The sequence below is a fragment of the Penicillium argentinense genome (genome assembly GCF_028826775.1).
Source record: "Penicillium argentinense strain IBT 30761 chromosome Unknown utg000011l_segment0_segment0, whole genome shotgun sequence".
Lineage (NCBI taxonomy): Eukaryota > Fungi > Ascomycota > Eurotiomycetes > Eurotiales > Aspergillaceae > Penicillium > Penicillium argentinense.
Window position 1 is genome coordinate 2203897 of NW_026622670.1, and position 16617 is coordinate 2220513.

Consider the following 16617-nt stretch of genomic DNA (forward strand, 5'->3'; position numbering starts at 1 on the left):
TTTTGTCTTTCTCAGTGTTGAAATTGACCCCGCTGTAGCCTATCCAGACGTTCAAGTGAGGTAATGACGATGGCGATTTAAACATGAACTGAAGAGAACCATGGAAGAAATAACTGGCAGGTCTAATTACGGAACGTTACGACACATTTCGGGTGCCAAATGAATCCGTCACAATGATGGAGCAACATGAGCCCCAAGCTCCCGAATGGCTCTGTTTCGTACATGTAGTAAGAGCATGGTTCCTCTGTTGTGTCACGAACCCGATTTAAGCAATTTCGAAACCATCGCGATCAGTTTCAAGGATCTTGGCTTGAACCTCCATATAGGCGTGATTGAAATATGGACATCCGGTATTTCATGCAGGAAACAGGAGGTGCCCTTAATCCAGGTCCAATCGAGTGTATGAGACGAAGAGCAGATCAAGAACATTGCGAGCAACTGAGATGAACCATGAAAGAAAACGCCCTATAGAGGTATGATGGCCACCTCTCGAGGTCGTGAACAACGGTCGAAGTAGATAGCAATCCGAAACTTAACAGCTGACAACGTAACAACCTGCTAACCAAGCCGACGAATTGTAAACCGAAAGAGCTTAGCCTCAACCTCAAGACATGGGACACAAAACGTTGCACAGTGGACAGCACCCGCAGTACAAGATCGTCTGCGTGAGATACAATCTTGCTCCCCGGGCCGAAAATCGCGAAATGGACTCAGTCTCATTTGCGCCTCCTAACTAGACACAAGGAATACCAGACCCAGACCGCTCATCGCAATCGCAATACATCGCACATCTGACGGCATCCGTCCACACCGCACACAGACACATGAGTTCAAGACTCGACCGGAACATCAATATCTTGCGTCATCGCGATGACCGGGCGTCCCGGGCCGCACGAAGCGGGAGCCTTGCCGGTGGCCGGTGGTCGAGACCTGGCGAGAGCGATAATCATGTGTCATCTTGTCTCGCTATTAGATAATAGTTGTCGACGATGCAGAGGCCTGGTTCCTGAGTCTCCACTGCCCTGCAGGGAAATGGACGTGAGCGAGAGGAGGAGGTTACGATGGGATAATTGTAGGCAAAACTTTCGAACTGGTTGGGATTTCCTTGTTCGCGGTAGGTTTGGCCCTGACACAATGTGTCTAATTGGGTGATTGGGCTGATGTGATACGGAGCACCGGAGAAGATCTCCTTGGGTATTTCCTGGTCCGACCTCATTGATGAACTGAATTGACTGGTCCTACGTACTTCGTCTCTGGCCATCGCCGGGCTGTGTAGTGTGAGTGCACATTTCTACGTGTCTCGCGGATGGTGGTGTTGGCGGGGAGTATTAGAGTGAGGGGTCAAAGTTTCCCCCTCATTCTTGCTAACCCCAACCGTTCCAGTTCGCTGCAGGCACGTCCATGCGAGCCTGGGCACATCAACTCGGGGGGCGGGATCATTCCTCGGCTGGGCAGGGCGGAGATCCCGAGGTCATCATCACGGGGTCCGATCCCAGAGAGAGCATCACGCAGTTGTCTGCGAGTGAAGCAGGCCATCTCGCACATACACCCATGTACCGGTCTGGGGAAGGAAAATCTGGGGAAGGACCGAGTCCGCCTGTGAGTGGGCGGTGGCGCCGCCCTCGGATCCCTCGGCCAGTCAGCTGGCCCGAGAGGCAAAAATTGAAAATTTTTTCATTTTTCGTGCTTTCCTTGTTTCCACCGGCTAACCTGGCGTCATTTGTCCACCGCATCCGCCGGTCCTTCTGGGGTACGCCATGCCTGTTCCGGATGGCCTGCCGAAGGGGGACGCTGCATCGTGACACGCGAGGGAAACACGCGAAAAATGAAAGGAAGGCAGTGCGGTGGCAAGACCATCCATCCGGTTTGAAGGGGCAATGCGCCCCCGGCATTCTGGGCATTTCTAGGCACGATCAATAGGTTCTTCTCGGCAGGGTCAATCGCCCATCGGACACATGGGGCCAGGAGTGCGCGAATTTGGTGACGATCTCAGGTACCGGCGTGAACTAGACCGGCACTAGGCGGATCGCCCGGGGGTCTGCCACTCACTAGGGGGAGTATTTATCCCGCAATTCTCAGTCGCATTGGGTCATCGTGCTTGAGATCGGCGGGCCCCTCCCCTAGAGTGAACCGATGTATTCAGATGGAACACACAATATGAAATGAAAAATGGATGGCGTGATATTTTGGGCGTGCTCACGGGTCCTCGTCGCGCGAACCCTGCGGACAGAATGCGAATGATGCCCGAAATCCTATACTTCTGTAGTATTGCGCGAGTTTACCAAGGTGCTCAAATGCGACCTGCTGGTATACTTGCGCAACCGCCCAGCGGCATCATCTAGTATACAGTATGTCGAACATGGTGCAATTTCAACCACGTCACACGGCCCAGTCCAAAAGCTGGATGAGCTGAGGCAATGGCGGCATACGCCTGACGAGCAGGAGATCCGAGCCGAGCCACGGGGTGCGGTGAAGTGTACACTGCGAACAATTCTTACCCCTAGTTTTGCGTGGGAGAGTCTGGGCAACAGTGCGAGGTTTTTTTTTGGGAGTTTTCTGGGGGTAATGAGAATCATCGTGTCCACTTGCGATCCCTGTTGGGGGCTGCACTGGGTGTCATTGGTAGCCGACCCAGTTTCTGTTACGTGTTGCCCCCTGGCGCCCCCCATAATTGGAGGCGCCTAGCGCTGGCAAGATCCATCGCGGGTCAGATGATGTGGGCTGTGCTAAAAGCAGCGAGTTGACGTGGGCTGCGCCAAGTGGAGAAGTGTCGAGGAATGTGCCAGTCACGACTCCGCCTGCGGTCACAGGGCTGGCCTGATGGCGGCCTCAGGCAGCGCTCGCACTGTTGCTGCGGCACCCAGCGCAGTGAGTTAGCAGGCCACCCATTCCCGAAACAGCCGAGACTTGCTGCCGCTTTAGGACCTCGTGGAGCGATGACGCCAGGCGGAAAATGAGCAAAAACAAAAAGCGAAAAAAAACCCCACAGCAACCGCCGCCCCACCGGCGTGTGACCTGTGGCGGCGTGCCTGGCCAGCTGCAAATGACTCCCTGGTAGCGACGAGACTATATTAGGACCCCGTCCCCGCCAGAAGTGAGGGTCCCCATAATTCAGCAAATTTTGCAGATTCAGTGCTTCACTTCGCATTCGGCTCATGGACCTGGACTCTTCATAGCTTGCACCGCAGCTCCATTCCATCTACACACAGCAACCATGCCTACTTCAAATTACCGCGTTATTGAGCCGCACCCGTCGGTGCCTCACACCACGCGCCCCGCGGTCTACACTGGTCGGGGAGGCTGCGGAAATGTCGTCAGCCTGAAGAATACCAAGACGACCGAATCCCGGACCGCGACCGGCCCGGCCTCCCTGACTCGCCTTGATTCGCGCACGCCCTCGACCTTCACCTCCGGCCGTGGTGGTGCCGGCAACGTCCACAGCTCCAGTGAGCGTGCCATCTTCAGCTTCGACGAGGAACTCGAACGCGACCTCCGCCGTGCCGCGCCTGTTTACCACGTAGGTCGTGGTGGAGCTGGGAATATGATCTACCGCGACGACGCCAGCAGCAATTGCAGCCTCAGCCGCAAATACTCGTCCACCAGTACCAACACCGCCAGCAGTTCTGGTTCTGTGGCTGACCGCGCTCGCGACATGGCCCGCCGCGGCCTCGAAAAGGGCTGGGGCAAGCTGAAGGGCGCTGCCTAAACGCGATTGTCCCCGTTGCGACAAATCGACAGGGTCCGCCATCTCCCCCCCAATTCCATGACACCTTACGACTCACGACACCAACAAAAAAGTTCTCTGCTCCTTTCACACTGTCGACCTCTCGACCCTTCGCTTTATCTCCTTTTAATCTCGCGGGCCCACTCTATCTGGACAAACAAAGAACCTCGGGGACGAGATTGGAGGCTTTCGAAACAACGGATCTTTCTTCTCGCTTCCCTCAGCAAGCTACTTCAGCGTTTCCTATTCAACGGCGAAACACTTCTGGATTGCGTGCTTCAACAACTCAACCATCAGATATTGGCGTTATCTGCTTTTTTACTCTGGGTCACCACGGTACCCATTGCATCACGCCAGGTTCTGGAATCGGTGATTCGGTTTCCTTTTCGGACTGCATTTTTTGCTGGATTGCACCATCCGAGACCAGTCTCGTTGTGCATCGTCCTCGGAGTCCTTTTCTTCTCTTGTGTCCTTTGACTCCTGTCTTGCCGACGGCCATTTTATCTTTATTTTTGTTTTATCAGATTCCCCCATATCGCGCCTCGGCTACTACTTTCTAGCTCCTGGCTTCTCAATGGATATGCAAGCCGCAAGGCTGCTTTCAACCCCACTGCACATCTGTTTTCTCGTAGATTCAGCGTAGTACGTACGGCCCTAAAATCGTGTCGGTGTGGATCGATCGATGGCGACATCTCGGTCCGGGCGGATCGTGGGTCGCACGCAAGTCACCGTCGCAGCCGCAGGTAGGCGCCAACAACCGTGCAAATTTTTCATGACTCAGATGTCGATGAGCAGACACTCGTCAGGTTTCGCGTGATCGAATTTGCCTTCAGTGGGGAAAGTCAATTGTCTGTAAAATTTTCTTCCTACGGTTTTCTTTTCCTTTTCATTCTTTGCAGGCAAAACGGGCTTGCAAACTCCGGGGAGGGGGGGGGGGGGGGGGGGGGCCAAAGCGGTCACGTGACAAACAATAGCCTCCCTGCTCCACAACTGTTAAGAATACCTTGATATCTATAGTAGAAACCTGCCAAGCCTTCAATCTCCTCCAGTCCTTGTCTTGCCTTGCTGTTCGCGCGGTGCATGAAGATTGTGAGCAATATGGCAATGACGAGAATGACGAGAGTGACGAAATTACACCTAAGCACCATGAAACCGACCGATTAGCCAAGAAGCCAAATATGACATTATGCTCAAGTATGGGATTACGACTCACACAATTGACGCCGCCACCCCAGGAGAATACCGCAGCGCATCTTGAGCTCGGAACACCAGTGCTACCACGATACCGCCTGTCCCGCCTGAGGTGATCATACTAGCGCTGCAGAAGGCTCGTTTACACTGTCCTCGAATATTGTCTGTCTGCCAGGAGAGCATGGCCGGGACCGTCGCGTTTCGATCATCTGCGGGAGATCTGGACCTACCCTGCAATTGGTGCATTGCCAAGATTTGTACTATCCATTAAACTGACACCAAATAACAGGCCTAATCCTGCGATGTGTCATCGGTCAATTTTTGTGAATCCCTCGTTGTTGGCGTGGTGTAAACTCCATGTCCACAAGATCCGGGAGAGACACGTCGCCATTTCTACATGCCCCAGGCCTCCCTTTGCATCCATCTTCGAAAAGAAAACCGAAATTCTTCGTCGAATCGAGTACAGGAATTGAGAAATTCAAATTCGTATTCATTGCCTTCAATTTGGATGTGCATTTGGAAATTATAAATCCAGGGTATCACGAAACGCGGGGGTGCCGAAACTACTTCGGCATATTCGGCCTCATGGCGAGTCTTCGACATGTCGAACATGACATCATCGAGGTCCATACTGGTGTACTCGTTATTGACCCTCTGGTATCAAATGAATGCGGAGGGGCAATTGGGCTCGGTCCTGTGACATCACAGGGTACCACGTCATTGATTCCCCCAATACTTTGATATACAAGACAGACGAGGAAATGACTGTCTATGGAATCAGGATGGAATTCCAAATAGTCAATGGCACTGAGGCACCGTCCAAGTGCGCTCTACATTTCCGAGTGTGCGACAAATACGATGTACAACATCATCACCCTGCGTGGTGCACTCGTGTGAAATTCAAAGGCATGGTCGCGTCATCTGGATAAGAACATCGCGCTCTATGAAGACAGGCCGGCTGATCTCTTTGTCGGTCATCACTGGCCGACTTGGGGTAAAGGAAATATTGCTCGGATGCTCGTTGAGCAGCGGGACATGTATGCATTCATGCATGGCCAAACCGAGCGTCTCATGGACGAAAGAAAGACGGGAATTAAGATCGCAGAGATGTTGCAGCTTCTACCAGCCCTGGACTCTGCTTGGCATCTGCAAGGCGACTACGGATTGATCAGCCATAATATCAAGGCCATATACCAGCGTTATATGACCTAGTTTGATGGTCACCTTGTGAATTCATGGAAACATACTCCCGCGGCAAAAGGGAAACGATATATTTCACGCATGGGAGGGATAGAGAAAATTATCGCTTTGGGAAGAGATCCCGCGTCCAAGAACAAACTTCGTTTCCCAGCTATTCTTCTCGGGCATGTTTTCGCAGCGGAGCCGGACCACAAAGAAGCTCGGGAGCTACTCAGCTCTGTATTTACGAAGCTGGGCTATGGATCCTTGACTGGGACTTGGAGAAATCTCTACCTCACTGGTGCTATGGGTATCAAGGCTGATTCGCAGAGGAGCAGTGGAAACCATTTGGAGAAAATGGCACCGCCAAGACTCGATTCGTTGCTCAGTAGAGAGCAGTGGCTCTCATCGCTTTTAGTACAGATTGATGGTCCACGTGCAGCTGACACATCTCTCTGTATTGATGTTATCGTCATCGCTCAGACAGAAAAGTGGCGGATCATCCTCAGTAACGGTGAATTGACCTATCCTCCCATTCTGCCATGTTATCCAGCACCATATAGTCACTCTGTTCATCACAATTTTCCTAAACCATTGAGATCTTTGGGCTCATGGACAAGAGAAACGGAAATTATTCCTTCAGAGTAGCTGACTGCGTTACCTGAAACGACCAAGGGTCCTCTAGAGGTGGTGTGCCCTGAGGGATAACAGGAAAAGTCTCAGATCCTATCACATCCTCGGGGTCGAGCGCGCTCAAGTACTCGATGATATCCAACAAAACACCCGCGGGCGGCGACATGAGTTGCATATCTCGCAACGCAGTCGTCAATATTGACAGCTCCTGACTGCATAATTTGTCTCGGCCCAAAGAACGGCCTTATGGTGGATCTGTGGTGCACAGCCCCACCATCAAAAACCAGTTGTTTATCGGTGCGAGATAATTGATCTCGTCGCAGTACAGAATTTGCTCATAAAGACGCGCAATACATGACGACGCAATTAGCAACGCTGTTGAGACTGTAAGAGATAGAAATGATTGACCGAAAAGCCGGAAGAAGACGATCAGGCTAACAAAGTATTTGACGTGCACGTCGCAAATGTCTCGTCTAAAGAAACGACCGCCAGTGCCATAGCTGTAGCTGAACTGAGAGGGCTTGAATCCATTGTTGTAGGGTTTGTAATCTCGAAGACGCCTGGAAGGGAGGTCTTCAGAAGAGCCACAAGCTGTTCGGTTCGTGGGTACCCGTACGTCATATTATGAGATCTCATCCTCTTGGGTGTGGCGGTCCACTATCTCACCAAGAATAACATCGAGCTTAGTGTATTTAGGGAAAATAGCTTTACTTCGATGCCCTTTTCTGTGAAATCTTCCAGGACCGGTAGCCGCACGTCAAATTCCGAATCTCGAATGATAAATGGTCGCCCGAGGCACGCCGTCTGAAGTCGGTCCGATACCAGCCAGGATGATAATTGAATGCCCACAAGACCATCAGAAGCTTTACGCACAAATATAGACCACACTATTAGATGGGGTATACCCAGGGCTCGGAAGATGTGCATATGCTGACTCGCGATGCAGAACCATTTGATAGGCGAGACGAGTTGCCATACCTAGCCATTGCCATGAACAGTAAAGGCTGACAAGCTTGGGTAGCGTGTTGTTTCTAAAACTCAAAAGACATAGGACTTCAAGAACTATTCGTTGATCTGGCTCATGATTGGCTTGGAGTAGGGTTTTCACTTTGCAGTAATACAATTCAGCCTCTTCGAGAGGTGATTGTGTTCCAGAATGCCTCAGGAGAGAGCTAACAAGGCAAACGGCCTGAGACACAAGCACTGAAGGATAATCTGCCGAGAATTCCTTCTGTTTATAATCGGAGTCCGGTGATAGAGTTGCTCAAAGTAGGAGTCTGCAAATGCTTCAAAATTATGTCTTTGGTGGGAGCTTCGTAGCCGACATGACCTCAAGGAGCTCCGCGGAGAACTGCTCAAGTATAGCAGCCACTACGTCTGGGATGATATGTTCTTGCCGACTGACTAAAGGGGCCATGAAGGACAGTTCGCTGACGAAAGCTTGCGGCTCTGCCCATGGTTTTCTGGCGTGCGAAGAGGTCCAGGTGCCCATGTTCGACGAGAGGGTAGAGTGTGGAATACCATTGCCAACCGTATTGGTATGAGCAACATATGGGAACGGAGCGGTGCTTCGTTGGTTGGCAGAGCTATGTATCCTGGCAGGATAGGGCTTGCGACCGCGGTGTCTATAGCAGAAGTAGCTGGTTCGAATCGAACTTGGCCTGCGCAGTGAACGAGTCACCGACAGCACCAACGATGTCTTTTGCAGTTACTGCAAAACCACCTGGCTGGTCTTCTAGATCACATCGTACCTGGGACAGTTTAGTTTTGCTCAATGGTGTAATAGGGATCTGGCATTAACCTTTCGCGCGTGGCAATGTAGGCACACGACAACCGCCCTGTCAATTCATTTCTGTTTGCCAGACATGGATGGATTGACCAGCATTCTTCAAGCATCATGTGGAGAAGCCGCCTGCAGGGCTGATTCAGGCCTGGCGTGGGTGGTGTCGGTTGGCTCCGTCACCCCCGCATTTTCGGCCAACCAAGGTTAGATATAGGTTTCAACTTAGGCTGGGAAGTGCTCCGTTGCTATTCTATGCCGGTCTTCACATTATGGGAAGAAAACATGGTGAAAAAAATAAATAAAGTGTTTAGAAATTTTCATATGGGCACCTTAGGAACCATGTAGTATGTGGTACTCTGTGTACAAGCCTGCTCGAAACACGCAACTCCCAAGCCAAGACAGAATAATAACGGTATTTGCACAAGTAGAATGATGATAAGTATTCGTGATATCGCGAGACATGCACGGATGAGATTGGGGATATGGTGGGAAAGGGGTATCAAAGGTCGCAGGGCTCTAACGCCTGGACTCAACAAGGCTTCGAGTAATTGTCGATCACTGCACATCCGTTCTGAACTGCTCGCTTCCGATAGACAGTGCTTTCCACAGTCGACCGTTGGTCTGAGGTTTACACCGCCTCTCCTTCCGGAACAAGAAGGGACCAGGGATTTTGAGATGGACTGGGACTGAGAAGTGGGGAGAGGAAAGATAAAGACGATTATGCCGTCTAAGCGAAACGCTTGAAGATGATTTCAGGGTCCTCATGCCACTCGTCTGCGCTCACCCACATCTAGATAAAGGGTTAGTTGATATATACGACTGATATGTTTAAGAGCTGCGTACCTTTCGGAATGTACTCAGTCCAGCCAGAATACTGCCACCGATCCAAGTGGTATACTTGCGCTCCGCAGGAGCAGAGATACGAATCTTCATATCTTCAACAGCGAGTCGCTTAATCTCTCGCATCAACCGATCTGGGAAGTTCTTGCAGAGGGTCGACCCTCCAGAAAGCACAATGTTGAGGTATAGTGACTTGCGAAGGTCGAGATCTGTGCGGGTGATTGCGTCTTGAACAATCTGGTGCACGCCGGGGTACTCAAGACCGATAAGCTCTGGGTCGAAAAGAATCTCAGGCGCGCGGTAGCGTTCTTGGCCGATCTACAAGCACGGCCAGTATGTTAGACTCGACAGCAGAAGGACCTGTGGGGGATCCAGCTAGGTCCATGGACTTACCTTGATCTTGTGACCGTCGGGGAGGGCATAGTCGACAGCCTTGGCATCCGACTTGTGGTAGTTGTTCATCCACTCCTTCTCCTCGCGCTTTGGATCCAACGATACGTAGCAGACCTTCTCTTTAATCATCCGCACCACCTCTTTTTCAGCACTGGTATGCAGAACGTGACCGGCCTTGCGCAAGAGCAATTGCATTTGCTCTGTGACATCGCGGCCAGCCACATCAATTCTGCGAATACTGTTGGGAATGGCGAAACCCTCAAAGACCGGGACAGCGTGGGATACTCCGTCTCCAGAGTCCAGAACCACACCTGTGGTGCGACCAGACGCGTAGAGTGAGAGGACTGCCTGAATGGACATATAGAGAGCAGGGACATTGAATGCTTCGAACATGAGCTGGGCAGCAACGTCACGGTTGGCACGGGGGTTCAGTGGTGGTTCGGTGAGCAGCACGGGGTGCTCTTCGGGGAGGGTCTTGAGCTCATTCTCGTAGACATAGTGCCAGATCGATTCCATATCTTCCCAATTTGTCACGATTCCATGTTCTAACGGATACCGGATCTTGAGCAGCCCGCGCAATTCTTGCGCGCGCTGGCCGATGAATGAGTCGCCCTCCAGACCGCCGGCCATGACCCGCGGGTGCTTGGGACGACCGACAAAGGAGGGGAAGTAGCATGATGGGATTTCTTCTCCTGCGAAGCCGGCTCGAATGGTACCACTGCCATTGTCGATGACAATCGGTACGTTGTGGAGAGTAGCCTCAGCCATTGCGGGGAGTGTGTATGAAGAGGGAGGTCGGGGGGTTCGGGGGTGCGCGAGGATTCACGATGGCCCTGCGGCCGGGGAGGGGCGAACCGGAAGTTCAAAGGCGATATCGGAGACACGAATGAATGCGTTAGCTCGAAGAATGGCGAACAGAATGACCTCGCCGAGGGCGTCAGGAGTGGAGGGTTTGGCGGGTTTGCGGTTTCGCGTCGGGGATTCCCAAGAGGTTGTCAACAAGAAGCTCGGACCAATGACCGTCGCCGCTGCATAGTAGTGGAGCCGACCACGAACAACTTGAACTCCAACGAACTCGGAACGTCAACTTGAAGTGATGACCGCTGCCCTAGGGAACAATCTAGTAGCATATACCTCATATATTATTTCAGACTTTTCGATGCTACTACGTGGTCCAGACTGCTTATCCGTAGAGAACCTTAGGAACTTGAATCTTGGGAAATTTTGTATTCTGCATCGCACTGAAAAGGAACCCTGGAGTACCCAGGATTTGAAAACCCAGGATTTGAAACGAAAATGACCCTGTCTTCCTTTGAAAGAACACCAAAACTCCCCTAAACACCCATGGATCGGAAAATCATAATAGCACCATATCGTTAAGTCATTTTCTCGTGAGGAATGGAGGTGTACCACCTTTACGTAGGAGAGCCCGGCATTCAGTCGACGAAATAAAGCTGGTCGGCCATTGGGTCCACGACGGTATCCTCATGACCATAGGGCCGGCTCACACGCGAAGGACGCTCGGACCGTTGGGCCTCTGCCTTGTCAAGGGCCTCAAGCAAGTTGCTAATCGCAAGTTAGATGGACATAGCCCACCAGAAAAGGGGCTACTATAGAAAATAGTCAAAAAGAGCAGACATAGTTTACTTACTCAACATCAGCATGAATGGCATATTTCATGTCCTGCATCTGAGCGGCCAAATCCACCTGGTGATTACCAGCGAGATCGGCGTTGGGGACGATGATCAACGGCAATGCCAAGCGAAGAGCCTCCAAAATAGTGCCGGTTCCTGTCATTAATGTTAAGTTTGGAGTAGTAACAATCGATTTGATGGATATTACCGGCATGAGAGATGACGATTCCGAGATCCTGGGTCATGGTCTTCGTGGCCATGTGCATGCACGGCCAGAGCTCGGGCTTGAAGTCAAATCCCCCAACACGGACGCCATGGAGGTGTTCCTCGGGGAAATCATTCACAAATTCATTCCACAAGGCCTCGCCATCCTTGCCATATTGAATAAGAAGATGAGTAAATTTGTGTTGCGCAAGCTTGGCAAGAAATGCCTCGTTGAGAACCTGGCGGATCAATTTTTCAAATGAAGCTGTCGCACCGACGGAGACGAAGCAAAGCTTCTTCAAAATCATCTTGTTCAAGAGCAACAGAGATGCGGTCGGGGACGGTCTGGCTGAGACAAAGTTGGGATGGAGACTGGCAGGTACGCGCCGACTACAGTACTACTACGTACGGCGGACGCTAGAGTCACGTGGCGGGGTGGGAGAGACTATCAAGGTCACGTGGGATCACGTGATGAAGTAGAACTGGACTGAGACTAGCGGCGCCTGCGGAGAAAACAGTCTCGAAAAGTTACGTCTGCTCCCAACTGCCCCATACAATGGCCTGCACCGCTCGGTCATTAACTCGCTCCGCGGGGGCCCTGGCCCGTCGGGGCCATGGGTTTCTTGCTACGCGATCATTCTCGATTTCACCGTTTCGCTACGTTCAAGAGGACCCGGTCATTCCTCCTCCTCCCCGAGAACTACGTGCGGAGGAGTATCCGCCTATGCCCGAATATTCGCCCGACCTGCTCAGCAAGGAAGAGCGCTCCATGTACGATATGATGTCTCCCGAGGAGCGCGCTGAGTTCGACGCCGCGAACCGACGCGCCGTGGCCGATTTCAACGACCCCGAGAAGCGTGCGGCCGCATTCGCAGAGCTCGAGAAGAGCGTCAATCAAATTGAGAAGGAGCAAGACCTTCGATTCGAGGATGTCCGGGAAAAGCAGCGGGGTTTCTGGGCCGAAGACGAGAACGACGAATTGGCCTTGGTGGAGGACGGTGACGAAGAGATCAACGACGACGAAATCACCTCGACCGCGCACGCGCAGATGGAATTGCAGCGCGAGCTGCGCGAGTATGCTCGTATCACGGCATGGGACATGCCAATGCTGAGCAGTACGATTGACCCTTGGCTTCTGTCCCCTTGTGCTAGTGACTAACTGAATATTGCTGTATCCAGAACTCGCCAAACCCTTTACCTTGCCCTCTGAAAACCAAATCCTCCGCTTCCGGTACACCACCTATATGGGCGAGCAGCATCCCGCTGAGCCCAAGGTTGTTGTTGAGCTTGCCTCCCGCGATCTGGCCCCCAAGCACCTCACTGAGGCCCAACGCCAGACCTTCCTCAAGCTCGTCGGCACCCGCTACAACCCACAGACCGACATTGTTCGGATCTCTTGCGAGCAGTTTGGCTCCAGTGCCCAGAACAAGCGCTATCTGGCTGACCTTATCAATTCCCTGATCAAGGAGGCCAAACAAGGTGATTCATTTGCTGATGTGCCGCTCGACCTCCGCCACCACAAGCCCAAGATTCGTCCTCGATTCCCCGAATCCTGGAACATGACAGAGGCGCGCCGGCAACAGCTCGCCGCTCGCCGTGCCGAGCGAATCGGTGCCGAAAGAGAGCGGGACGCTGTCGATGGTAACTTGATCGTCTCGCAGGCCATTCAGTCGCTCCCTTCACTGAACCCGGCCCTCCGGGCCCACGCTACAGAGGAGCGGGAGCGTGTTGCTGTCAAGGTTGGAGCTCGGGGCGCCAAGAAGCAATCCCGCCGGTGAGGGGCGTGACTGAGCAATGTATATGCTTTGCATAGACTCTTTCGCATGTATGTTGAACAAAACTGCGGTCAGACATTTGCGAGGCGCGGGCGCATACTTCAGGAGGCCTCGTGGGCTTCATTCCTTCTTATTCAAGATGTACTATAGTCATATTATTCAATTCATTGGCGTCTCACTTTTAATTATTATTATTCTGGGACTTTACTGATTTGCTTTTTTACGTTGCGAACGTAAGCTTTGCGCGGGGATGGTCCATATGTTCTCCATGTTAGGGTTCATTGTGTTCTCTGTGTGCTACTGGTAATATCGAGAATAATTACGCCATGGAAACGCTACGCATACGATATGATAGTGTAAGTTGAGGGTGGTAGATTTCCTGATTACCTTCCGCAATGACTATCAACTGCTCGTCGGAGTGGTGCTATCGGCGCCCGGGGAAGTCCTAGGTCTACGATTTCTTTTCAGAAATCGATCACTTGAAGGCGCCACCACGAGGAGAGGACGGGCAGGCAACGCAACAACAACAACAGCAGCAGCAACAATGATTATAACACCACCACCACAACAACCACAATAATATAGCCACGGCGAAACATCCTGACAACACAAATGATGGGTAGCCCCCATCCGGCATCAACAGAAGCAACCAGTGCGCTGGAAGTGCTTGTCGTGAAATCAATCCAACGGCATGATTTCACACGGCAGCGCACTGGTTGCGAAAATCAACCTTCCTGGTAACGAAGGAAGTGAGAAGAAAGTGATGACGAGAAAAGAAGAAAGGGAGGGAGAGAGGGAGGGTTTAGAAGCCTCGGGGGCGACCCATCTTGAGGTCGCCGCCCTCAGCCCGTGCCACCTCGAGGAACGCCCGGTGGGCCGCCATCCACCGGTCACGCTCGGTGTTCGGGGCGAGCAGGCTGGCCCCGGCAGCCTGCTCGTAGGTCTCGCCCTGCGCACTTGGATAGTCGGCCCAGCCCCGCTGGAGCCGCCAAGTATAATAGTCAGTAACTCCTCCGTTATCAGTGAACTGGGTCCATTCGTTACTAACCTGGTTGTGCCATTGGGCAACAGCATTGCGATGAGCGGCCACCTTGTCGTCGTTTCGAGCACCTCGGCGAGTGCTAGGCCGAATCACGGGGCCACCGATAGGGCCCCAATCCTCCAAGACCTCCGTGGGGTCAATGGGCTCACTCTCCGCAACCAGCTGGCGGAGAGTGCTTGGCTGGCCCTCAGTAGTATCATTGCCAGCGGCCTGAGGGTGGTTATACTGCCACGGAGTCCGGAAAAACTGACGAGTATCCATCATATCAACACCAAGCAGGGGGTCACTGGTGTGCAAATTGGCCATGGCCTGGGTCAGACCCGGGTTGCGAACGTCTGCCTCAGGGTTCATCACGCTTTGGTGCAGTGCACGGTGCGTATCAGAATCAAATTCCAACGGGCCAACGGGCAGACGAGGAGGAGGGTAGTCGCCTTCACGAGTTTCGCCACTGCCAGTCTCCAGGTTGTGCGTGATGAACACCGGGGGGTTGCTTGCCGTGACGCTGCCCTCGGGGCTGGCCATCGGGGGCACAGCGTGATAGATACCGGGAGTAGGAGGGACCCGAGGGACGGCAGGAGGAGCCTGTGCAGGGACACGAGGCTGACTGAACGCAGGGCTCTGGTGGTCGTCGTTACCACGAGTGCTGTGGCCACCATGACCTAGGCCGTGCTGCCAGCCACGAGAACGATTGTTCCGACCACCACGGTCACAACCGCGGCTGCTGGTGAAGGGGCCACGAGAAGGGTGGCTGTCCTGGGGGTGGTTTCCCTCAGGAGGGTTGCCCTGAGGAGGGTTGGGCTCAGAAGCCTCTTCCTGGCCAGGCATTGGGTACTCGATTTGAAGCCGGGCAGGCTGAACGTCGGTCGAGCTGGTTTCCTGAGGGGGATTGGTATCCGCAGTCGAGTCTCGGTCAGACACGTTGTACTCAATCAGACCCCGAACAGGCAGCTGCTCGCTTGGATACGTGATGAGGTCCTGCTGGATACGGAGCGAGTTCTTGGGGATCCCGTGCGCCAGACGGTACCATTCGGGAATGTCACGAAGACCTTCTTTAGCAAGACCGGCCGCATCCAGGGGCATTTCGTGTCGGAACTTGCAACCTTGATAAGAGCATGTTAGTATGAGGTTCATTATTGAAGGGTTGTTTGAGGGTGGATGGGGGTGGGGGAAGGAAGGTATTGTACATACCGACTTGGGTGAAGCCGCACTCGCCCTTTCGAATCCAGTACGAGCAGAGCTTCTTCGACTGGTCCTGCTGGTTAGTAGGAGTGGGTGGAGTAGAGCAGCCAGGGTTGCTCGAAGGACTGGGAGGGTCTGAACTTACCTCCTGGCGTTGCTTTTCGGTCATGGGGGGAGCACTCGCGGCGGCAATCATATCGTAGATCACCTTGTGCAAACCCCCGGGCCGATCGAGGAGCGACGTGATGGACTTCTTGAGGCGTTCTGGAATATTTTCGAACGTGACTTCGTTCAAGAGGGCAGCAAGCTCAGAAATGTCCTGGTCGTTGACAAATGCCGCCGCGGGTTGAGGACCGGCGACGGTCAAGGGCTGCATGCGGGTAGGCATGATGCCACAAGGAACCAAACCATCTAGCTGGTCGGTGGTGAGGTAACGCGGGATGTTCTGGACAACAAATCCCTGAGGGAAGTCATCCATGGCAAGCATAGGGGAGATAGCTCCGTCGGGGCGACGGATGTAGTGGGTGGGACCCATACCGGCGTTCGCAAGAGCCATCACAACTGAAGCCGCAGGTGACAACGAGCGTGGTACGGCAAAAACGAGAGCAAAGATAAAGCCAGATGTGGGAGCGAAGACGGGAAAAAAAGGATTGCAAGAGAAGCGTTGATGAAAACGAAGCACGAAGAACGAAAGAGGGATGGTGAGGGGAGATGCAGGAGGTAGAAATGAATTAGGCTGTGTGTCGCCTATGAAATTCACTTAATGGAGAGTTCCGTGAATGGACCTGGGAAGTCCCGTCTAGGGAGGGACAGCCTAGCTGATACTGGAGTGACTTCGCTGCCTAGCCTTCCACAGTGAATAGAAGTGCCTCCCTGTCACGCTGTCTCGACACTCTGTTATTACATTATCAACGTCACGTCGTATTGTTCAGCGCTGTGAATAGCAACGTGGTTTCCAGGGATGGACCTACGCCTACGCACAAGCACCTTTGTCAAGGACTAGTGGCTGTAGAGAACTAGGTATCTACCATGTATAAATA

General features: G+C 52.9%; 7 protein-coding genes across 7 annotated transcripts; 3 read left to right on the plus strand and 4 right to left on the minus strand.

Moving 5' to 3' along the window:
• Positions 1-3214: 3214 nt before the first annotated feature.
• On the plus strand, positions 3215-3706 carry N7532_011840 (DUF3602 domain-containing protein; the record flags this gene model as incomplete). Its single annotated transcript, XM_056624331.1, has 1 exon — positions 3215-3706. One exon carries the CDS (start codon positions 3215-3217, stop codon positions 3704-3706), a length of 492 nt encoding a protein of 163 aa, XP_056469319.1.
• Positions 3707-5773: 2067 nt separating this feature from the next.
• Positions 5774-6127, plus strand: N7532_011841 (uncharacterized protein; the record flags this gene model as incomplete). Its single annotated transcript, XM_056624332.1, is given in 2 exon segments — positions 5774-5806; positions 5822-6127. 2 exon segments carry the CDS (start codon positions 5774-5776, stop codon positions 6125-6127), a joined length of 339 nt encoding a protein of 112 aa, XP_056469320.1.
• Positions 6128-8021: 1894 nt separating this feature from the next.
• Positions 8022-8219, minus strand: N7532_011842 (uncharacterized protein; the record flags this gene model as incomplete). The annotated part of the gene is made up of 1 exon (XM_056624333.1): positions 8022-8219. The coding sequence occupies one exon, from the start codon at positions 8217-8219 to the stop codon at positions 8022-8024; it is 198 nt and encodes a 65-aa protein (XP_056469321.1).
• A 1018-nt stretch (positions 8220-9237) lies between these two features.
• Positions 9238-10511, minus strand: N7532_011843 (actin-related protein ArpA; the record flags this gene model as incomplete). The annotated part of the gene is made up of 3 exons (XM_056624334.1): positions 9238-9300; positions 9354-9668; positions 9744-10511. The coding sequence occupies 3 exons, from the start codon at positions 10509-10511 to the stop codon at positions 9238-9240; spliced, it is 1146 nt and encodes a 381-aa protein (XP_056469322.1).
• A 668-nt stretch (positions 10512-11179) lies between these two features.
• On the minus strand, positions 11180-11889 carry alg13 (N-acetylglucosaminyldiphosphodolichol N-acetylglucosaminyltransferase catalytic subunit ALG13; the record flags this gene model as incomplete). The annotated part of the gene is made up of 3 exons (XM_056624335.1): positions 11180-11309; positions 11395-11533; positions 11586-11889. The coding sequence occupies 3 exons, from the start codon at positions 11887-11889 to the stop codon at positions 11180-11182; spliced, it is 573 nt and encodes a 190-aa protein (XP_056469323.1).
• A 248-nt stretch (positions 11890-12137) lies between these two features.
• Positions 12138-13359, plus strand: N7532_011845 (mitochondrial 37S ribosomal protein mS35; the record flags this gene model as incomplete). Its single annotated transcript, XM_056624336.1, has 2 exons — positions 12138-12696; positions 12761-13359. The coding sequence occupies 2 exons, from the start codon at positions 12138-12140 to the stop codon at positions 13357-13359; spliced, it is 1158 nt and encodes a 385-aa protein (XP_056469324.1).
• Positions 13360-14158: 799 nt separating this feature from the next.
• Positions 14159-16133, minus strand: N7532_011846 (uncharacterized protein; the record flags this gene model as incomplete). Its single annotated transcript, XM_056624337.1, has 2 exons — positions 14159-15498; positions 15587-16133. The coding sequence occupies 2 exons, from the start codon at positions 16131-16133 to the stop codon at positions 14159-14161; spliced, it is 1887 nt and encodes a 628-aa protein (XP_056469325.1).
• Between the last annotated feature and the right edge of the window lie 484 nt (positions 16134-16617).